The following is a 24890-nucleotide window of genomic DNA, read 5'->3' as shown; positions in this document are numbered from 1 at the left end:
AAATCACATTTTCAGTTATCTATAAAGTAATTTTAAAAATATTTCTTCTTGTGGTATCAAAACTAACTACCCAAAGAACTGTAGAAAACAGTAAAATGTGTAAAATTTCAAAGTTCATAATAATCTTAGCGTTAATCAGCATTTGGCTTCTAACACTGGAATTAACTTAAGCAATTTGGAGTATTATCCTAAAATTATCATTATCTTTACCAGCCCTGGGAGTAGCTAATGGTTGTTAGACACTGTATAATTAGCATGAGAAATCAGAAATCAATGTATGATCAAATACAAGTTATGTGCCAAATAAAATTACTATAATTTATCAATTCAGCTACTCAAATATGATTGTCAGTGAGCCCAAAACACTCAAAACACAATTATAATTATCTTCAGAAAGTATCAGGGAACAGTCTGGAAAAAATTAAGAGAAATGTTTTAATACTTTGTATAACAGAACATTCAAGCTCTGGTAAATCATATAATTTAGCAATTATTTTTCAGTAGTAAACAATTAAATTTTTACACAGACTTTTTAAATAATAAAACTTGTAACCCACATTAGATAATTTTACTCTGAAGTTAAATGTTCTTTTTTCTTAATCAAGTGTATTTTTACAACATAAAAAGTCTCCTTTAGACAGAGGCCTAAGTTCCCTGGTGGTCTAGTGGTTAGGATTTTGTGCTCTCCTTTAGACAGATACCTAAAGCAAGTTTTTAATTTAAATGATTTTGAATTAATTCAAGACAGGACTTTAAAAAAAAAATCCAGAGAAAGGCAGGTGGGAGGTTATATGCAAATCCTAGTACTTTCCCAGTAATTCCATCTCTTTTGTCCCACTCATCATAGGAGCACCAGTGTATTTTCACATCTCAGTTGAGATCACCTGTGCTAAAATTAACGATGTGCCCAGTCTACCTGCTTACTGTTCTCACATCTAGACAGAACAGAATATTAGAGAAGTCACTGGTCTTAAATAAAGCAGACTGGGTTTGATTTAGTCAAGACACTCACTGCCTGATCCAAGGATTTGTGACTGATATAAGGATGATTCTTCCCAACACCCTACCTCAATGGTTTCTCATAAAACTCAAATGGGAATATATGTATAAAGTGTTTTATAAACGTTCACACACTATACAAATAAAAGTTATTATGATGCTTGTGGTCCATACCCACAGTGTTAACCCAGTCCCAGATTCTAAGAATAGCCCAAACCCAATCTCTACCTGGGGCAAATCAAGGGAGTCTTAGCTAAGTAATTCAGATGCTTCAGACTGTAAGACATTCTTGTGGTCTCTCTTACTGTAAACTTATTAGTTTCTCTAGGTTTATTCTAACAACTGGATCCTTCCTTATTCCTGGGAACAAATGGGGTCCCAAAATATAAGTGAATAAATGAATCAAAACAAGAAAATCTTATTCTTCAGATTCCTGCTCTAATGTTCTGTCTGATACCGTTCACCTTCCCCTGGAGTTGGTCTCTGCCTTCCTCTCCCTTACTACCTTTGGAGAAATGACCTGGATCCATGTCCCATAGACGGGAATCTCCTGGTACTTCTATTCCTCTCAAATTCTGTCTGTCTGATTTGTCACCACACTCTAGGTTTGTCTCAATATATAGTTCAGCCAATTAGCAGATTTAGAGTCAACGAAGCAAATTCTCTTCTAACCACTATTATCTACAAATGGAGCAAGATTCCTTGTGAGGTAAAGAGTTCTGTACCCCTCTAAGCTAGTCAAGGCAAAACTATGTTCCCACCAGCAATGGAAAGCCCTGTTGCTTTGGTTGGGAGGTTAGACAAGATCATTCTACAATCCTAGGTAACCTGCTTAACTCCTCTGTTACTCTGACTTGCTAATGCTTCTGGAGTGACAATAGAGAGGACAATGTATGCCTTCTGACATTGTTGCACTTTACCACACTAAACAAATTGTTCCTATAATGAACCCAAAAGAGAAGATACTATTCCCCTTTTATTTGAATATTACTTGTTATTTCAGTTAAATGAAATGTACTCCAGAAATACAAATTATCTGTGTGTCTAGATGTAAAGACTATTACTGCACTAATGTATTTGTTAGAGATAGTAGCAATTATATACAAAAATGATGTAATTAACTCTGAAAATATTTTTTAATCATGTATAGTAAGCCATGTCCCAAACCAAATATCCATAAAGAATATGACATTTCTAATTGTAATTTTACATTAGCACGCTATTTTCAGTTCAATATTGAAAACTCTTTATATTGTATCTATACAATCAATGTCATAAACTAAAACGTGAATGTCAAAAGTTTAGCAATCACTTTATAATATTTGTAAGAACACAATTTATTTGAATTTGGTAAATAAAGTTAAATTAACATTAGTTTTGTTTTCTTTTTCCTTTTACTTTTATGATGGTTTTATAATATTGTTTTGTATTTTCCTTCATTTTATGAAAGGACACCAAACATCTGAACATTACTTATGTAGTATATTCAATGATGCTATAGAAAATGACTGATTTTCCCAGTTTTCACATCTTTCCATTTGGTTATGGAATAACAAACTCTAATGATTTGGATATTTGTGATCCAATATAGTATAAATAGCTAGGGTTTTGTCTCTTGGTCATGAGAGAGAGATGGAGAATAAGATAAAGACATGGGAATAAGGGCAGAATAATGGGTGTGGATTATAAAACTGAACTGTTAGGAATCAGAGGGAAAAATAAGTAAGGAGAGAGAAAATGGGATGGAGATAGGAAAGAAGCAGTAAGAGTGACCAGGTAATACGTCCAGAAGACAGTTGACCAGTGGAGTCATAACTTGCCAAGAATCACTATAGTTAATGTGCACTACAGACTGGGTCACAAGTTGCACCCAACTTAAATAAGTTTGATGGTATTTAGGACAACCGAAGCCAGAGAGCTCCCACCAAAATAACTATACAAGCTAGTAAATTAAACATCCCTAGTTCCACGGATGCTGATAAAAGACAGAAGACTCCTGAAACAAAAGACTCTGCTACTCACAACAAGAGAGTACAAGTATCAGGATAGCTGCACTGGTTTCCTTGACCCAAGACCCAAGTCAGAGATGGAAGGCCAGGTAGAGTTTGCATGCATCGCAGGAGAGAGACCTTGAGTTTAGGAGATCTAATTTCCTAGCAAGCAGTAAGCAAACCTGTTCTTTGTCCAGAGGGAAACTAGATTTATTGCAGAACTATGTGGTACATTCCTGAGTACGGTCCTCAGTTCTCAGGATTGCCAGCCAAATAAATAATTCTGAGAAGTGGGCTTTGAGAAAGAATAGTCAGTTTTGTGATGTTAGCACACTCAGCAAGACATGTAGGAATGTGAGTGGCCCACAAGGAACGCCTCTCAACAGTGAAACAAAGTGGTTCTCAAAGAGCAGGATGCCCAGATTAGCATCACTCACAACCTTAAAAGAAATGCAATTTCTTGGGCCTCATTTCAGACCTAGTTGTCGTAGACTATTCAGGCTACTATAACAATAGACCACAGACTGGGTGGCTTATCAACAACAAACATTTATTTCTCACAGTTCTGGAGGCTGGGAAGTCCAAGATCACAGCATTGACTGGTTTGGTGTCTGGTGAGAGCCCACTTCTTAGTTCATAGACTGATGTCTTTTCACTGTGTCCTCACATTGCAGAAGGGGTGATGAAACTCTGCGAGACCTCTTTTCTGAGGACACTAATCCAATTTTTGAGGATTCTATCTCACGATCAAATAACTTCCCCAAAGCCCTACAGCCTAATATGATCACATTGGGCATTAGAATTTCAACATACAAATTTGGAGAAGACACAAAATTCAGCCCACAACACTAGAAAAACAGAAATTCAGCAATCTCAGTTTAACAAATCCACTCAGTAATTCTGAGACCCACTAAAGTTTGAGAACCAACAGTGTAACGAAAAGAATTCTTGATAGCAGTCAGGATCCCAGAAGTAGTCAAGGCTTCGACCAACTACCTGGACATGTCACTCAGCTTGTCTGTGCCTTAATATCTTCACCTATAGAAGGAGGAGATAATTTTTTTTAATTGGGGTATAGTTGTTTTACAATGTGGTGTTAGTTTCTACTGTACAGCAGAGTTCCCTGTGCTATAAAGCAGACTCTCATTAGTTATCTATTTTATACATATTAGTGTATATATGTCAATCCCAAACTCCCAATTCATCCCACCCACCCCCCTTTCCCCCTTGGTGTCCATACGTTTGTTCTCTACATCTGTGTCTCTATTTCTGCCTTGTAAACCGGTTCATCTGTACCATTTTTCTAGATTCCACATATATGTGTTAATATACAACATTTGTTTATCTCTTTGTGACTTACTTCACTCTGTATGACAGTCTCTAGGTCCATCCACATCTCTACAAATGACCCAATTCCTTTCCGTTTTATGGCTAACAGTCCACTATATATATGTACCACATCTTCTTTATCCATTCGTCCGTCAATGGGCACTTAGGTTGCTTCCATTACCTGGTTATTGTAAATAGCACTGAAATGAACATTGGGGTGCTTGTGTCTTTTTGAATTATTCCTTATTGCTCATATTTGATGAAATCCTCTATTCCTTGTCATGTAGCTTTATCAGTATTGCCTGACCTTGAAATGCACATGGCAAGCATTGGTAAAACCAGGAGAGATCAGCTGGCAAAGCAGATCCACAAGGTCTCATTACCATCCTCCACAGTCCATAACCTGGGGCTAGCCTCCCAGGTTCCCAGAACGTCTTTGTCAGCAGGCTGGGACAGGAAGAGTACCTCAGACAAATGTTAACCAATCTGGTATAGGCTGGCCAATCAACCCAGAAGATCTGTTTATGCATTTATAGGGAGACTAACTGAAAGAGAGGCTAGCCCAATGTTCTCTGGCCTGAGCATTCTCCTTCAGTAAATCAAGCTGCTCAGAATTGTAATCAGAAGATCTACTTGGAAAGCATGATTTAGAACAGAGTGTTAATTGAATGTCCTTAGTCTGCCTGATGTGTCCATGTCTGTAATAGGAATATACCTGTCATTATGGGCCAAGTACACTTCCAGGGTCTGGTCACCTTCTCCTGTGGACAGCCCCTGAATGGCACAACCAAAGTGCCCTCTGAGACTTTCCTGGTTTTCTGTGCTTGCAGTGTCAAACAAGTCTCTCTCAGATCAACATATTTTTTTTCCTTTGGCTGATTTAATAATCTTCATTTATGTTCTAATCAAGTCTCAGAGACCCTAAAATCTTCAGCCTGTCTTAAGTGACATTGCATATTTTCTGCCCTGATCAGTTCAGTTTTGATCATCAAGTTGTAGTCTCAGAAAACAATTTGATCATCTTATTTCCAAATTTCTGGCTGGTTACTACACTCTTGTTTTCTCCTCTGTTTTCCACACCCTCCTTCCCTAAATGGTCATCACCCTAGTGAAACTGCACTCCTTTTCAGGTGGGACTCGAACCAGCCAAAACTCATACTGGGACTTGAACCCATGATCCCTGACTTAGGAGGGGACTCAACCCCCCTGTATTTTAATTGAAACTGCTCATCTGGTGTCAGGATTTACTGAAGCTCAGGTTATTTTGTGTCGGTGAAGAAAGAATTCAGTGAGAAGCAAAGTGGCAAGCAAAGAGTGAGTTTATTAACATAGATGCTTGTGAGAAATACAAGTGGGCAGGTGGTAGGGGCTCTGCCTCAAGGACTGAGAGGACTTTATTTTCATAAACAAAAGTGGGGAGGGGGAGAAGATCACCTTCTTCCACATTCTTGAGCAGACGTCTATGCTTACATCATTAGTTCCTCCTTTGACCCTATGTGGTTTAACTGGGACTATCGTGGTGCTATTTAAATCACATGTATATTATTAGCAAAAGGATGGTAACATATACTATGAATAAAATATGGTAATTCATCTCAGCTTTCGGTATAATGTCCCCTTCCACCTATATTTCTGACTTGACTACATGCAGAAGTGCTACTCTTCAAGGACTATTAACTGTCTGACTTCATGTCACAAGATTCAGACGCCATATCTATTGTCTTGTGTTTTAACTATCAGGAGTTGTGGCTTGAGTGTGTCTGGTGCTTGGATGTACCTGGTCTTCCTTCAAGGTAGTGTAGATTGTTGCTAGGTTACTGGATTCTTTCCTTGAGTGGTCATTAGCTTATAACAGTCTCCCAAACTCCCTTAAAATTCCCTTTCTATCTTGAATCCCCAGTGGGATTTCTAAACTGACTATTTAGTTATCCTACTCTACCCCTATCACCAGGATTGGAGACTATCAGCCTCCAAGAATCACATAGTAGAGCAGCTGCCTTCATTTGTACCATTCTGGTGAGTTACTGTCCTCTTGGTTTTCATTCCATTATAGATTTTCTTATGTGATTCTTTCACCTTACAGTATTATGCAATTTTGGCCCCAAGAGCTTATTAATAGAAGGTAAGTTTTAATTTATGATGAACAGTCACTCCTGGAAATTTGTTTATGTTATTTAGAAATTTGAATTGAATTGAATTAGATCTCATTTGTAATAAGGGATTTGTAAAAGCCAAATGTATTCACATTGTCTATAAAAAGTGAATGGCTGAATAATTACTCAATAAACATAATTAATGGTGACAACAAATATAGATTATTCTTGTTCATGAGACTTGCTTTTCCATAAAATGTTATATAGCTTGCATTACCCACATATTTTCATTTACCTTTTTTGCTCTGTAGATGCTATTTAGAAATATAGATTATCTATTTATTTATTAGTTATAAATCTCAAATAGAAAAAAGATAACCAGAAGCATTTCTGACATGAAAGAAAGAATATTTCTTTAAAAGTATTATGGGGATTTTTTGGTAAAACTCTAAATAAGGTGTATTTATTCAATATATTCCTGTACTTATTTTATTTCAAATATATTAATGCATAAGGTTTAAAATTAAATGTGATTTCCCTGTAGATTAATACTATCTTTTTCATCTTTGTAAAATAGAAGTAAATTGCTTGGTTCAATACAAACTAAGCCCATTTGAGTGGCTTTTTTTGTTGTTTTTCAGAAATAGGAGAGATTGAGACTTGAAAAAGAATTCATCATCAGGAGAATTTATTTTAAAAGCATCCAAGCTCCTATACAGCCAGAAGATAAATTACCCACTAGTCAAGAGAAGGAAAGCACAATTAATTTCACATTATACTAAACCAATCAGCTCCTTAAATGGCTGTCTTTTTTGAGAAAAAGCAGCAAGAAAGCCATAGTTGTTCCTTCCTCCCATGCCTTTAGAAGCAAACACCTAGTCTTTTCTCAGACTACAAGTTCTATGGAAAGCAGGGTGAATATATATATTTTTTTCTTTTTTTATATAAATTTATTTATTTTTGGCTGCGTTGGGTCTTCGTTTCTGTGCGTGGGCTTTCTCTAGTTGTGACGAGTGGGGGCTACTCTTCGTTGTGGTGCGTGGACTTCTTATTGCGGTGGCTTCTCTTGTTGTGGAGCACGGGCTCTAGGCACGTGGGCTTCAGTAGCTGTGGCACGTGGACTCAGTAGTTGTGGCACATGGGCTTAGTGCTCCACTTCATGTGGGTTCTTCCCAGACCAGGGATCGAACCTGTGTCCCCTGCATTGGCAGGTGGATTCTTAACCACTGTGCCACCAGGGAAGTCCCAGGGTGAATATATTTTGTTGTTTTTAGATAAGGAGAATTCTATTCATGACTTGTATCCATATTTCACAGTGCAAAGTTAATGAAGCTTTTGTCTTGTACTAGTGATAGGCAAATGCTTTGAAGTTTTATGACAAGGAAGTAAGACTTCAATAAATTATTTCCAAACCTACCTTTCTTCTTTCCAGGATAATTATTTTTATGTAATCATTTATTATCAAGGAATAAAGGAAGGGTTGAGGAGAAATCATACTGGGGTAATGGAATATGCAGAAAAAATCTGCAGGCTGCGTTTTTCTTCCTAACAAAATGGATTATTGCTAAACAACCATTCATTACCTTTTTTGAGACCAGCAGGATGGTGTTAGAATATACTAAATTAATGTCACCTGCCATCACTTAACCTGAAGAAACACAATGATTAGTAAACTTTACATACACAGCTGCTGCAGCATTTTAAGCATTTTCCATATGTAATAAAAATGTGATCAATGGAGGCCTTCGAGGAAAGAGTGCAATGCAAGCATATAAAGAGCCTCGGTTCCTTCCTGCACACAGGTGTTATCCATCAAAACCCCCAAACCACAATGCCTTGTGTCTGCATGTCAGTACCATTCTATAGGCTAAGTTTAATTCTCTTTATTAAGGTATTCATTTTGCATTGATAAGGGATGATCTTTGGTATGCACATACAGGAAATGTACAAAGTCTCCTTTACGCCATGCAAAAAAGTAGCACACTGACTTTGAACCATTAAGTTCAAGACTTTGTGCTTTAAAGATTAATTTACTCTTCCCACATACATGCACACAGCCTGGCACTACATAAAGAACACAAATAATAACATTTTCATTTTTAAAAATACATATATGTTGGATCAGTAAGGATATAGTATAGATTGCATGAGGAAGAAGAGAGGGAGAAGAAAAAGAAAGAGGGACTGAGGGAGAAAAGCAAAAAGTGAGTGAGAGAGAGAGAGAGAGAGAAAGAAAGAATATCAAAATATCAAAATGTACTTAGGCCTCACCCATGAAATTTTCTTTCCTGGGTATATAAGTTTTTTTAATGCTTTGACTGGAGAGAAGACTATTAAGGGTACATATTTTGTTATTTTTAGTTGTTTGATTTATGAAAGTTTTTAATCAAAATTGTTAGGCATTTATTAGTAGGATTATATTTATAAGTAGAGCAAGTTTTACAAAAGTACTTCTAAGGGTCCTTTGAAAAATGATTGTCCCTGATTAGTTAATTAAATGTGGTAAATGACATTTGTAAACTCTTACATATTATATATCATGTTTTTAAGTACTTCATTTGTCTGTTTTAACAAATAAAATCTTTCTGAGAATGAGATAATTCTTAAAATCTAGTAAGTTACATGTATCAATATGATGGCCTAAAGTTTTCTTAGACTTTCTAATGTCACACATGAACATAAGATGTGGATGTAAGATTTCAGATCACAAAACTGCAATCTTATGTCTCAATTTTTAATTGCATATTCTAAGCTGAAATCATAAGACTGTCACATTAATAGACTAAATTATCTGAAATAACAGGTTTACAGTACCAAATGTTCACAGATTTCTTAACACAAAAATATTAGTACTCTGATTTCTGTTTTTGTAAACATTTTATGTTCAACTCTAAATCTTCCTAGAATTAAAAGACATGTACTCACTAAGGAAGATGACATCCAGTTAACTAAAATTATTGAGGTGTACATCTATTCTTGAGTGTGAAAGTTACACACCCATGAAGGAAGAGAAAATACCATCCAGGTTCACTGAGTTCCTTTCGACTGTGATCTTGGTAGGTCATGTGACTTGAAGCTGCAGACACCCAGAGCAACTCTCACCACCTCAACTGCCATATCAGTCTTTTTCATAAGCTCTATATCACAGGACTCAAAACTTTAATAAAGGGTCAAGTTACCTAATTCTCTGGCTACTCATAGGAATCAGCAACTATTGGAAAGGGTAGCCTGTACATATGATCTGTCAGCCCTCACTCAGCCACATAAGAATGGGCCTTGAGTCTGGAGTACTTTCTTACTGAGAAATAAAGAGCCCATGCAGTCAGCCTTACAGCCTTGTATGGAAATACTTTCCCTGTTTTAAGCTAAATAAGTATTCCTTTGTCCTGCTTAAATGTGTACATCAGTGGTCCTCAGGGACACCTCCATCTTTTAGTATTTCAAACTCCATGAGAGTGGGTTCCAGGTCCTTCTACAGTAGCAACAGGGATAGTCATAGACCAATTGCCCTCCATCCACTGCCAGGGAGACTCGCTATCTATAGGGACCAGCACACACTATTAGAGCTGTAAAGTGTCGTTCCATCCAACGTTTGACTGTGTTAGGTTTTCCTTGACAACTTTGATACCAAAATACAAAGACAAAAATGTTTGTATTTCTCCCCTGGGACTGATAACCAGGAACACTGCAAGGTATTCTTCTCCCCCAATATTGATAACTGATGCACGATGTTCTTCTCGCAGCAACTCCCATCCAAACTGATTTGCTTGTCTTTGGTTCATAAGACATACACATAGGTTTCCCATCTAACTGCAAAAAACCTTTGAAGTTGTTGGATAATCGGTGTCATTATATTTTTTACTTAAATAGAAAGACCTTGAACTTAATAGGATTCTAGGATAAATAAATGCCTTTCTCTACTAATCTAAATAAACTTGCATTATTTTATCTTCATATTCATATTCAATTTCTCAATTCAATTCTTCAACCAATTGAATTTTGACTCTTATATGGTGTTTTCTGGCTCATGGTTGCACCATGGGTCTTCCACTGTCCTTCCTGCCTCTAGCTTTCTTCTTTTGCAACCAAGGTTGTATAACTCAGATCAGAGTCCTGTACTGGCTTTTTCTCTTATCCCAGGTACGTAAGGCTTAGGAATGCACTGTTCAAAGCCTTTTCCAGCGGAAAAATATCCTATGTTCACTCTTTAGGGGCAGCAAAGATTCATGAGCAACCCAAATCTCTTTCCTTAGCCTAGAACTTCAAGTGGTTCTCTTCTGACCTGGACAAGAACTCAGGTTGAAAAATAATTGTTGATCTCAGTCAGTAAATTAGCTAGATTTTAAAAAATCATATCATGCTATAAATATAAATAATTTTAGTGTTGTATACAACAAAGGATCTGAGAACTTAAGCTTCTCAAAAGTATTTGTCCTAAAGACTTAAGACTTGTTTTATCCTTCTCCTAAGTCTTAAATTCCAACTTATTTATTTATGCATGATATCAGCAATGAAATATAAATCTCTATATTTTAAAATACTTTTTTTCTTTTCTCAGTTTCTACAGATAAAGTGATCTGAAGTAATGAATGATGTCATAAAAGCAGAAAAGAAACTGTGACAACACCCAGAAATATGAAAGGAGGCTTCTTACTGCATAATAGTATCTTTGGTTCAATTTATAAAAACCCAAATAAAATGGACAGTATTGTTCAATTTTAGAAATTCCATTTCTTCTATGTTCTAAGCTGTATAATTGTCAGGTTTTTATGGTTTAGATTGTAAATGTGTTTTTTCCCTTTGCTAATTACATTTTTTTTTAAGTCTTAAAATGTGGAGGACATTTATGAATGGTAAGGGAGACACCGTATACAAATGTATATTTGTAAAAGCTATTTTTATGATTAGCATGTTTTACTTTTGGTCATATATAAAAGTCAGGTGATATTGCAATTATACACTTAAAACTTATTTCCAACAATGTCATGTAAGAAAAGATGCATTTTATGCTAGTTTTTATAATTTATTTTTAAGTTATAGTTTAAAGTACTTCAGATCATAAGGATAAAATACTTGAAAAGTTTTATTTCTGCCCTCAATAAGCACCATTTTTATTAATAAATAATGCAAATATTTCAGATGTAATTCAATAGCTAAAGGACTGTTGGTTTGCCCTATGATTAAATTGAGCATTCTCTGCTCGACTGAACTGAAATGACCCAATTACTACCCAATATTTCAGTCTGGGTAGGAGATCCCATGGACAGGTTTTAATGCCCATACTGGTAAGAACTAAATTGGCAGGGATGATTGCCTTGTCTTTGGATCCAAAAGTTCAAATTAGTACATACATCACTTCAGTTCATCTCCTATTGCTCGGAACTCTCCATTCCCTGGTATTGCAAGTGTTTTCCAGATGCCCTTAGCCATTGTCTTGTGCTGTGGAAATGGAAGAAACCATCTTCACAGACTGTAGGAGAATTCAGCATATAATTTCTTAATAAATACTGTTTCTTTTAAAACAAAGTTCGTGTGTATCTTTCTTTTGGGGTGCACTTAGTTTTAATACCTGGTTTGAATTTTTAAGTAAGTTGTAATGCCACAAAATCAATGCAATAATGAAAGTAGCATAACTTTAATATGCATATTATATGTTCTTTATGCCTTAACTTTTCATGGAATGACTTGTATTCTGAAACATATTAATTTGTCATGTAATTGAAAATCAGATGGCCCTCAGTCCATGAAAGAAGGCACTCTATGGTTTATATTTCTAGAAGGCATATTTTTTACTCCAAATATAGAATTTTAAGAAAATATTTCAGGATAGAAAGCAAAACTACCTGAACATAGTTTTAGCTCTGCCCAGCTAAAACTCTGCACTAAATGACTGCCAGCTCTTCATTAAAGAGCAGAGAGAAAACATTTAGCGTCACCAAGAGCACTGTGTAGATTTAAAGCCACCTTTGTTCAAAGAAATTGAGGGTCTAAAATCAGCTTTGTATGTTTTCTCTTATTTTTCTAGTTTAATTCCTTTAAGGCGATTTATCTTCTTTCTCTATGACTTTCAAATATAAGCTAACGAAATCTTATACAATTTCATCCAACAAGGAATATCACAAAAAATTTCTGAAAAAAAAAGAATTAGAACTCTGTTATTAAAGAAAAGAAATATATTGCATTTTCCTATTTAAAGTCTTTAGCAATTTGATAAAGACTTTAACCTAGGGATTAAACTTAGAACCTAGGGGTCTGTATCAGGAATGTGCTTCCTTTTTAAGGGAATGTGAAAAACACAATGTAGTACACTGGTTTTTGCCATAATGGGTATTGGAGAAATTGTAACTGTTGTGATTGAATTCTGAAGCTGCAAAGAACATGTATGCGGTTCTACAAGGGAATAGAATCAACAGAGTGATTTCTTGGTTTGCTGCCAATAGATGCCTGGGGTATTCTGATGCTCCAAAAAGGAAGTGTTGCAGGTATTGTGTATTAAGAAAATACACATGTGGATATTTTTCCAAACTTGCCATTTGTCCTCATAGTAGTCAATAAACAGTGTAGCATTTATAACCTGGCATTATTATAAATTAAGAGCATTATCCTTTCTCAGGTATTCATTAACTATTCTCAAAATAAAATGAATATTCAGATGTCCAAAATAATTCTTTGTTATTAGAGTCTGATTTTCTCCACACAGACCTTGAAACATGAAACCATGGGTCTTTCTCTTTATTCATTACCCATTCCTGGCTTAAGAATTTCTTTTGATGACAAGGATGGAATAAAATATACACCAGATCAACAAAGTATAAATTGTTGGGGATTGTAATCTCTGAAGGTTTAGTTTAATAAATGAAAAGGAAGATTTTTAAGAGATGAAAAGGGGAGTGTATACTTCTAACAATAACATCAGTCTCATAAAGGGAAAGAAAAGGAGCATTTGTTGCTGCATTCAATTCAAGAAAAATATGGGACAATAGGCCCACTGCTTGGGAAGTTAGATAAACTGGGCACTGGTGATAGTGGGAAGGAGAAAATACCAATTTTGCATCCATCTTCTTCAATAAAAGAATAGTTTTCAAAGCAGGAATACACACACACACAAAAGAAACAAAATAAGAAGAAACTATTTTAAATAGATTAAAGTTCAGAGAACAGGAATTACAAATGCAAATGCCTGCAGAGGCCGAATAAGAAATATAAATGCACTAATCGGGCCTGAAGTAAGTTAGCAAACATTCAATGCAACTATGCTGATGAGGAGATACAGCTGGCTGCCTAATTCAGAAATGCAGACCTGGATTGGCAAGGTTTCCTGATTTTTCAAGAGAAGGTAGGCATCCAGAGTTTAAATGAGATATCCTATTTTGTTTTGTTTTAATATGAATATGAAGGTGAATGAAACCATATCTGTGATTTATATCCAGGATTTAATAGTTGTAAAACTTAAAGGAAAAGCTTAAAGTAATAAGAAACCACAAATTCAGTGGTATCTCTGGTGAGCAAAGAAGGGAGAATAGAATAAGAGTATTCAATAGCAGCTGTAATATTTAAGTTCTTAGGAAAATATTTGAATCAAATGTTTTAAATCAGATACATATCAAACTAAGTATAGGTTACACTGGTGTTTATTTTATCTTCTCTATGTGTTTTTTAGGCTAAAAATATTTCAGAATGATAAAAGTAGGTAATTTTTTTCACAATGTTTGTGCATAGGTAGATAGAGATGTGCATATTGAAGACACAGAGATGTGGGTGGTATAAATAGCATATAAAGAGGTAGAAATTTGGATCTTTGAATCTGTCGGAAGTCTGTAAGTTTGTAATCTACCTTTCTTAGAGATGTTCAGATTCCTAGAAAAGAATATAACTTAGAAGAGATGCCTTATTCTAATGTTCTAAGCCATTTTTGCAGAGGAGGGATTTACAAGTGCATTTCCTATTTGTTAACGAAAAATCTTTCTATCAGCACTTGAGATACATAGAACCACTTTAGGAATTTAAATATGGTTCATGCAAGACTGGGGTGCCTGAGCATGTAAAATAGCCCTCATGTTTATGTGCTGCATCTGTAATATAAGGACTATGCCGTCTCTATCTTTATATCCTGTACAAATGGTACCTGTACATAACAGGTTATTTCTCCATAAATATTTGGGGAATTAAATGAAACATGGTATTCTCCAGGTTTTCACCTTAAAACTAAAAAAATGTTTTAAGGTATAATTTGTTAATCTGCTACTATGTTCTCAGCACTGTACTAATATCTTTATACGCACTATCACTAATGCACACAGGAAAACTGCAGGATAGGTATAGTTAGCTCCAGTTTCCAAGTAAAGAAGGCAGATCATTTATTCAGTCAGTTCTTTATTGAGTACCAAATCTATGCTAAGCACTATTCCTGACAATAGGAGTCCAGCTGTAAATAATGAAAACTGAAAGTCCTGTCCTTGAAAAGCTTATACAGTTCAGGGGAATGACACACAATAGGCTAATTAACAAGCAAGTGTATAGTATTTCAGATGATAATGATGATAAACATCGAGTAGAAAACAAATCCAGAAGGAAAGAAGAACTGGTGAGGTTTTATGGGAGTGTTTAAATAGGCTGATCAGGAAGTCTCCTTGGTAAGGTGGCATTTGGGCAAAGATGTGGAGTAGGTGAGGGTGTGAAACTTGAGGTGATTTATGGGAAAAACGTCCTGAGCAGGAGGGACAGGAAGTAAATCCCCTGAAGCAGGAATGTACTTGGTGTGTTCAGGAAAGGTGCAGTGTAGGTGCAGTGTAGCTGGATTGGAATAAATGAGGGAAAGAAAAGTAAAAGTAGATGAGGCCAAAGAAAAGCCAAGATTTCACATCACAGAGCTTAGAGGTGATTGAGTCCATTGGTTTTATGCTACATTAGATGGTAAAACAGAGAAAGGTTTTGAGCACAGGAATTATATGATCCAACTTAAAGGTTAAAAAAATCATTTGGGCTCCTAAGTCCGGAATAGAATACAGAGCAGAAAAGAATCCAGAAATCCCTGCATTTTAGGTTGATAAACAGCTCTGTGAGTTTGGCCTGTAGCTAGACTGGTCTGATCAGAGCAGAGAAGCCTGTTCATTTATACAACAAATCTGTGTTGAGGCCTTACTCTATTCCATATATATACTTGACAGTGGGCATGCAGATGTAACACAGACACAATCCCTTTGTTCAGGGTACCTAGTCTACTGAGTAATATTGAAAAATAGCTGAATAAAGGTAGAATAGAAAAGTTCAAAAACAATGCTGCAAATCAAAAAGAACATTGTATGGCAAAGTCTTGTTCCTTACAGCTCTGATGGAAGTAGATTGAGAAGCATTTTTTTAAATTACCTTTGTTCAACCAGCTGAAACAGAGAAGCATAGGTGCCTCAAAGTATAAAGGGCAAAGCTTGGATTCACCACAACTCTTTACCCTGATCCCACAGACATTGAAGGAAACAAAGCTATTCCCCAAGTGATGATGTGAGGGCTGGAATTCCTACAGCCATCTTCCAATGATGAGGAAAGTAGCCAACAAATTGAAGATGACAGAGAAAAAAGATGGAAAATACCTGGAAGCTTACAGTGTCTTTAAGCCACTAAATGAATAAGCTCTGGAGCCACTCTGCTACTAGACTTCTTATTATGTGAGTTAATAAATATGCTGCTTATTTCAAATAACTTAGAATTGTATTTCCTGCTAAACACAGCTGAAAAAATATCCCAAATAATTTTTGTAATTATGTAAAAAAAAAAAGAAGAAGCTAATTAGAAGTAATATGTGTTGGAGGGGATAGTTTTTTGGGATTTTTAAAAAATAATATTTGTCAACAAAGAGCTTCAGACTCTTTTTCAAATGCTCTGTTCTGGCAGAGAGCAAAGCAGTTAAAGCAGAAGAAATACATCCATTAATCCCAGCACAACCAAACTAGAAAAAGTCTTTCTGCATAAGCAAATTGTACCAGAAACTGTGGCAATTAACTTCCATAGAAGCCTGAACCTTGGATGAGGAAGCAACCAGCATGCAAGTGGTGAGAGCCAATCAAGAAATCCCACCTCCCCTTCTGACTGCAAATAGGAGACATAACTCTCTGTGTTTATAGACAAGTGTATGAGCAAAGGGAGAAATCAACATGGAATATATCAAAAACAAACTGCATTATAAGGAAGAAGGAATATTTCAGCCAAAATTAAGAAAATGATCAGATCTCTAAAATATATATCTTTTTCATAAAAAAGGAGAATATTTTTTTAAATAGTTGTTCTGTGTTTTAAAAAGAAAGGTATAATATAATGAAAACATAATAAAATTTGACCACAGAGACATTTTTAAAAGAGCTGATATAAAAACAGTAATTTTTTAATGAAATAAAGAAAATAAAACAAGAATCCCCAAAACAAAATAACCAAAAGCAAACTTTTTGCTTCAAAAAACCAAATAATTGTTTTGGAGGGCAAATTTAAGAGGCTTCAATGGAATATAGAGTAAAAGTAAAGAAGTGAACATATAAAAAAGATGACATTAAACATAGAGGGCAGAGAAACAAGATCCAACATAAGCATTACAGGGGCTGCTCAGAAGAAAACAGAACGAATCAAAAATTTGTGACAATCAGACACAATTGAAGAAAATTTACAAAGTTCAAAAAGGCTTACCATATTATCAGAATATCAATTTTAAAAGAAAATCCAACATTACTTACAGAAAAATCTAAAAATAAGAAAATAACAAAACTTAGAAAGTTTTCAATCCGTCTTTCCAAAATAGGGAAAACTGAAGTTCTGAAAAGAAAACTTTTATATTCAAAGTGCTATACCTACAAACCTGCATTTAATATGTTAGGGCACCAGTGAAATATTTCATATATCTATAGACTCAGAACACATACCATTCACATTGAATTCCTAAAAAAATGACTGAAAAATTTACTGGCAAACATTATACCATATGATTTCAAAAAAATAAAGACAAAAATGCAAGACACATTTATCATATAAATACCTAATGGTAATCACTCAATTCAATAAATCATAGAGAACTGCATATACATAATTGTTATGATGATATTTATAAAATGGAATGCAAAAATAGCAAACAAAAACATTCTTAAAAACATGATTTATATGTAAATATAATTGCTGCTAAACAACAGCCTGCTTTTATAATTCCAGATTGAGTTAAAACAGTTGATTAGGAGAGGACAAGAGAAGGACATATGTTAATGCCTCATCTTATGCAGCTTCATTCATTTAACAAATGATTGAGCATTGAGAGTGTCAGACTCTGTTCTAGGTTCTTAGGATGCATCAGTGAACAAGAGATGAACCCTTCATCTTGGTGAAGTTTAAAATTGAGTGTGTCAAGTCTATATTTTATATAAAGGTAACCACTAACAGAATTAGAAACAGAGTACATAACTTACAAATTCTCAAAGATGACAAAATCAAGCATGACATGGTCTGTACCCCAAAAAGAGAAAGAAGAAGAAAGAAGGAGGGAAAGAAAGAAGGAAGGGAAGGAAGGAAGAGGGGAGAGAGGGAAAGAGGGAGGGAGGGAGGGATGAGGAAAAAAAGGAAATCAGGCATCAGGCAGGCAGGCAAGCTATTGAGTGTGAAGCAAAGTATTATTTTTAATGCCTAAATATAGAATGAGAATATACCATTTAAAATAGTAAATGAAATAGTTTAATCACCCTATTGAGTGGCAAAAACAACCAATATTGGGTTAGTAGTATCTGTGAAGCACTGCTTAGAAGAGTCATAAGAAAAATAATACTAAAAAGTTAAAAATGAAGAAATAAATCTTCAAAGAAGTTTCAAGTTCAGAGGTTTTATAAATGTTACCTGTTAAATATTCAAAGAATAGTTCATTTCCTTGCCATTAAATCCATTTCAAGATGCATAAAAAGACCTAGTCCACCCAATTCATTTTATGAAGCTATTATGACTCTCACATAAAAACATGACAAAAAGGTAACACGCAAAAGTCAAATATAGATAACTCACTAATATAGAAGTAAAAACCTGAAATAAATCAAAAATACAAGCAAAAATACAACAAAATGTAAAAATCCCCTATGACCAACTAGGACTTCTTGACAAAAATTCACATACACTCTCACACACAAGTACATGCTTGTGCGTGTGCACCCATGAAAACACACGCACACACCTACATGCATCTTAAAACAACTTTACACTTCATACTATAACAGATGTCACAGTTGAACTTACATTAAAGTAAGAATACCCTCTACTTAAATTAATATTTCTAACTTATTCTAGATGAGGAAGCTAGTGCAGTAAAGCAAGAAACAGAAATTTATAGTTTAACAATTAGAAAGAAGAGAACATTTTTTGATTGGGTTAGGATGTGATTATCAATGTCAAGGGCCAAGAAAATAAGAAGAAATACTATTAGGCTTAATTATGAGTTAAATTTTTTAATATTTAATAAAAGTAAAAACATATAGCTTTGTATTATACAAATAATAACTGTGGAAAATGTAATGAATAATATTCCTTTTTATAACATTATAATACATAGTTAAAATACTTCGGAATAAACCCAATAATAAATGCACAAAACTACATAGTACACACCACAAAATTTTATTCATAGAATAAAATATATGACTAAATGAATAGATGTAAGATGCTCTTAGATGGTAGGTTTGAAGTTATAAATAAACCAATCCTTCGTACGTTAATTCAATATAAAATTTTCCCTAAGCCTCAAAGATCTTGTCCACTCCTTTGGCTTTTCATGCCATTTTATATGCTGATGAGTCTCAGAATTATACTTATCATCCTGACCTCTCGTTTTCTATAGCCAACTTCTCATCGGACAGTTTCACTTCAATGTTTCACAAGCATCTCAAACTTAACTCTTGATTTTCCACCTAAAATGGATCCTATTTCTAGAGAACCCATCTCTATAAATGGCACGTTTTTTACTTTTTGCTGTATGCGGGCCTCTCGCTGTTGTGGCCTCTCCCGTCGCGGAGCACAGGCTCCGGAAGCGCAGGCTGAGCAGCCATGGCTCACGGGCCCCCAGCCACTCCGCGGCATGTGGGATCTTCCCGGACCGGGTAACGAACCCGTGTCCCCTGCATCGTCAGGAGGACTCTCAACCACTGCGCCACCAGGGAAGCCCTATAAATGGCACCTTTATCTATTCATTACTAAACCAGAAACCTTGGAGTCATCTTAGCCTTGTTCTCTCTCACCTCCTGTCTCCAATCTTCCACTGCATTTTGCTGCTTCTACCCCCAAATATACCCAGGGTCCCTTTACTTTTCTCAATTCTATCTAATATTTCAGAAATCACCCCCCAAATTATCTCCTTGTTTCAACACTACCTATAACTCCAATCTAAAAGTCACCTTTTAAAAATGTCAATGTAAGAAGTCAGGATAGTCGTCCCTTTGGGAGGAGGGAAGGCATATGATTGGGAGAGGTCACAAATGGAGTTTCTGAAAGTAATGGAAATAGTTTATTTCCTGACCTAGATAATAGCTATGCAGCTTTATTCACCTTGTGACAATTCGTTAAACTATACGTTTTGATTTATGCACTTTTCTGTATGTATGCTACAGTCAATAAAACTGAAAGAAAAAAAAGTGTCAATGTAAATTGCTATACCTTTATTTCAAAGCTTAAATAGTATCTCAAAGTCATTAACGTGAACCCAAAGCCCTTGGCATTCCCCATGAAGCTCCAAAGGGCCAACCCCTCCTGGCCTTTCCTATCTCTTCTGTTTCTTCAACAAACTGGGATCTTTTACACTTCAGGCCTTTGCCTTTGCTAGTTCCATGTATAGAACGCTCACTTTCCATCTCTTCATAAAGCCAGCATGCACCTGTTCACCAGTTACCAGCTAAGGGTTTATACCATTCTGAGGTAGTCTGCCCCATCCTTTGCCCTAAATCCATTATTCTTTATCAAAACACCTTGATTGCTTGTTCTGTGGTATTTCCTCATTTGTAAATTACATACTTGTTTATATTTTTACTGCCTGTCTTCCTGACTAAATTATGGATCTTGAGAAGAATGGCTTTTTGTCTGTTTTATTTAACATCCAGTATCTAGATCAGTGCCTTGCAATAGCAGAAAACCAATGATAATATCAATGAAATTTGTGTTTTAATGGAAATCTTGTTTATTTTTAATTCCCTCTGGACCAATAAATAAATAACAAAAAAAATAATAGAGAATTCTGAAGGAAAGCAATAAAGGAAGGAGAAGGAAAAGAAAGAAAAAAAATGGCAGCAGGTATTTCTTTTCCTTTTTTTTTCTTTGATTTCTTAACACTCTAGTTCAATTGTTATTGTAATGTGATGCCAAGTTCTCCTTCCTTTATTGCTTTTCTTCAGAAGGAGAAGAGAGAGATTAGAGAGTCAAAATACATTTAATGAACTTATAGGTGTAAATTAGATCTCCCTGGAAAGACCCCCTTATATGTAAGAACTTAATATTTAATAAAAGTATTTCTTATATCAATAAAAATGGTACAAAATTAATAAATATATATGGGGCAATTATTTAAGCACTTAAAATATATAAAATTTAATACCAGTCCTTACATTACCTATCACAATAAATTAAAGATTTACATTTAGAGTTAATACTTTTAAAAACACTTTAAAATTTCAACAACATTGTCCCTTCTCTGGGTACAGAAGAACTTTCTATGCCTAAAAACAGTAGGAACTCAGCAGGGAAAATATTTTTTTTACCAAAAAGATGGAATGTTTGTAAGTCAGCATTATCAAACAAATGAACTACAAGAAGTTTTGAACATTTAAGATTAATATCTATTTTAGGAAAATATCAAAATTATAAGAAACTTCAAACACATCACTAGATATATGGGCAAATGACATAAACAGACAATTTGGAAAACCTGACAATCAGTCTTTCCTTGAACACCAACTAGCCGGTGGCAGGGATATCATCTGAGCACTTACTCCTTCTGGAAGTGGATATGGTCTTGTTATGGTCCTGTGTTTAGCACAGGAACTGAGATCACTTATTTGTCTACATAACCTTACAGGATAGTTGTTAGGATTGTTCTTTAGCAGTGGTGATACAATACTGAGTATAACAGAAACTGGTGAAGTGATAATTCTGCTTCTTTCTCACCTTTGGAAAAGTCATCAGCCCCACAGGGGATGAGGTTAATAAGAAAAATTGTATGGATATACATGACATCTGCCTCTGCTCTGTGTAGCCATCCCTTTTCTGATAAATTCTGCAACTATTTCCAGACTGGGACTTTATGGCAATATGTTTGTGCCATTTCTTCTGACTAATCCATACACAATTGAAATTCTTCAATGACTAAATAGCACTAAATATAAGATTACAAATTAGAATAACATTGAGATTCTGTTTAACAACTATAAAAATAGAAAATATTATAGCATAGTATAATATTCAGTTGTGGTTAGGAGACAGTGGGGGTCAAACTCTTAAATTCTTATATTTAAGCACCCCCATAAAATGCTAGTGGGAGTACTAATTGGCAAACTTTCTCAAAATAGATTTGACAGTATATCTCAAGAATATTAGCAAATTGTGTAACCATTATAATTATGTAGAATTTCTAATGACATGGTGGAAAGTAAAGAGGGAGATCAAGAGGGCAGAGTATGATGACACTGAGTTTACCTCCCTCCACAAACACATCAAAAATACATCTTCATGTGGAAAAAATCTAATTGAAAACAACCTGGAAACTTGCAGAAAGGCTCTTCTACAACCAAGACTGTATAGATCCATATGGAGTTGAGTAAGAAGGGAGGAGAAGCAATCAGGTCCAACACACACCCTTAGCATGGGACACAGAAGAGGAAGGATATCAAGGGCTCAGGGATCCTCCCTCCCTCACACATACTGGGCACCCCATTCCTGGCATCAGGAAGATGAGTCCCCTTAGCTAGTTTGAAAACAAGCTGGACTTACCGAGGGGTGTAAGAAACTGAAACTCTGCTTATGAAGAGTGTGTACATATGCTTCCTTACTCCTGGGAACAGCACAGAGGAACCAGATTGAAAAGTGTCTGGGGATCCTGCCAGTTTTACTGTGACCACACAAGATGCACCCAAGTCCACACAGGGCACCTGCTCCAGCCTTTCTTGCTCCAGCACTGCTCTCCACTACAAAGAGGTGCTGTTGTTATAGAGACTGCACAAATTAGAGGGAATGAGCCAGGACCTGACCCTCAGGACTTCTAGTCCAGGACTATGGGCCCCTCCCCCACTCCCAATAAGGCATTGATGACCACTGAATAGAGAAGAAGTCTCAACTCACACCTGGCTCTGGCTTGAGCCCCTCCATCTCCAGCCCCACCTCCACAAAAGTGGTAGCTGCCAGCACAGCCCAGGGGAAGAAGAAACACATGCTCACTTTAGATCCACCTCTCCCAACAAAGTCACAAAACACATGCATACTTTATAAGGATGCTCCGACACATGGAAAATCCTTCAAGATTAGGATATGTAACTGTTTCACCTAATTTCATAAAGACAGATAAAATTAAACAAAATGAGAAGACAGAAATGTGTTTCAAGGAAAGAAGAAGAAAAAACCCTGAAATGAAAAGAAACCCTAATGAAACAAATAATTTAACTGATAAAGAGTTAAAAGCAATAGTAATAAGAAAGTTAATGAACTTGGGAACAGAATAGATGAACATAGTGAAAATTTTAACAAGGAACTAGAAAATATGAAAAGAACCAGTCAGCTGAAGGTACAATAACTGAAATGAAAAATACATTAGAAGGAATTAGGAGCAAACTAAGGGATACAGAATAACACATAAGCAATCCAATAGAACAATGGAAATTACCCAATCAGAACATCAAAAAGAAAAATAATTTTTTTTAAAAATGAGAACAGTTTAAAGACAACTGGTACAACATCAAGAGTACCAGCATTCATATAGGTGTTCCAGAAGGAGAAGAGAGAGAGATTAGGGAGTCAAAAATACATTTAATGAAATTATGGGTGTAAACTTCCCAAACATGAAGAAGGAAACAGATACCCAGGTACAGGAAGAACAGAGGGTCCTAAACAAAATGAACCTAAACAGACCAACCACAAGTCCTATCATAATTAAAATGGCAAAGGTGAAACACAAAGAGAGAATTCAAAAGGTAGCAAAAGAAAAATAAGGAGTCATATACAAGGGAACCCCATAGGCTAACAGCTGATTTTTCTGCAGACACTTTGCAAGCCAGAAGAGAGTAGCATGATATATTCAAACTGCTGAAAGGGGGAAAACCTGCAATCTAGGATACTGTATCCAACAATATTATCATTTAGAATTAAAGGAGAGATAAAAAAAAAAACTCAGACAAGCAAAAACTAAAAGAGTTCATCAATACTAAAGCTACCTTAAAAGAAATGTTAAAGGGTCCTCTCTAAGTGGAAAAGAAAAGTCTGTATTGAGAAGTAAGTATCTATAGGAAAGGAAAAATCCACTAGTAAAGGCAAATATATAGTAAAGACTGTGGATCAACCACTTAAATAAGCTACTACAAAGATTAAAAGACAGAAATTGTAAAATAAACTATAACTAAAATAAACAGTTAAAGGATAGACATGAAAATATAAAATATGATATCAAAAACGTAAAACATGGAGGAGGAGAGTAAAATACAGATCTTTTAGAATGTGTTTGAACTAAAATGACTTCAACATTTTTTTAATTGAAGTATAGTTGATGTATAATGTTGTATAAATTACAGGTGTACAATATAGTGATTCACAATTTTTAATGCTTATATTCCATTTATGGTTATTATAAAATATTTGCTATATTCTCCATGTTGTACAATGTATCCTTGTAGCTTATTTTATACCTAATATTTTGTACCTCTGACTACAACTTTAAAACAAATACATATAGTCATATATCAACATATTTGCACTGCATGGTAACCACAAGTCATAAATATACAATAGATACTAATAAACAGGAGAGAAAGGAACATGATACTAAATAGTGCTAAATAAAATAAAGCATAATACTAAGGAAAATTTTCAAACCACAAGAGAAGAGACTGAAGAATAAGTAAAGAACAGAGAAGAACTACCAAAACAACCAGAAAACAAATAACAAAATCAAAAGAATTACATACCTATCAATAATCACTTTAAATGTCAATGAAGGGAATTACTTGGCAGTCCAGTGGTTAGGACTCCATGCTTTCACTGCCAAGGGTATGGGTTTGATACCTGTTTGGGGAACTAATATCCTGCAAGCTGTGTGGTGTGGCCAAAAATTTTAAAGTAAAATAAATAAATGTCAATGGGAAAAAATGCCTTGATCAAAAGACATAAGGTGGTTGATTGGATACAAAGCAAGATCCTTCTATATGCTGCCTACAAGAGTCTCACTTCAGAGCTAAAGACACATACAGACTGAACATGAGGAAATGATATTCAATGCAAATGG

General features: G+C 35.2%; 1 protein-coding gene across 1 annotated transcript in view; it reads left to right on the top strand.

The window, feature by feature from the left end:
- Positions 1-11071, top strand: part of RALYL (RALY RNA binding protein like) — a gene marked incomplete at its 5' end in the record, with an annotated part of 503194 nt that extends 492123 nt beyond the window's left edge. Inside the window, one exon of the mRNA XM_079901763.1 lies at positions 10971-11071. Within this exon, the coding sequence (XP_079757889.1) occupies positions 10971-10988 (18 nt within the window). The 3' untranslated portion in view covers positions 10989-11071. The remainder of the gene's footprint in view (positions 1-10970) is intronic.
- Between the last annotated feature and the right edge of the window lie 13819 nt (positions 11072-24890).

Source organism: Stenella coeruleoalba, assembly GCF_951394435.1.
Source record: "Stenella coeruleoalba genome assembly, chromosome: 17".
Taxonomy (NCBI): domain Eukaryota; kingdom Metazoa; phylum Chordata; class Mammalia; order Artiodactyla; family Delphinidae; genus Stenella; species Stenella coeruleoalba.
This window is presented reverse-complemented; position numbering and strand designations above follow the sequence as displayed.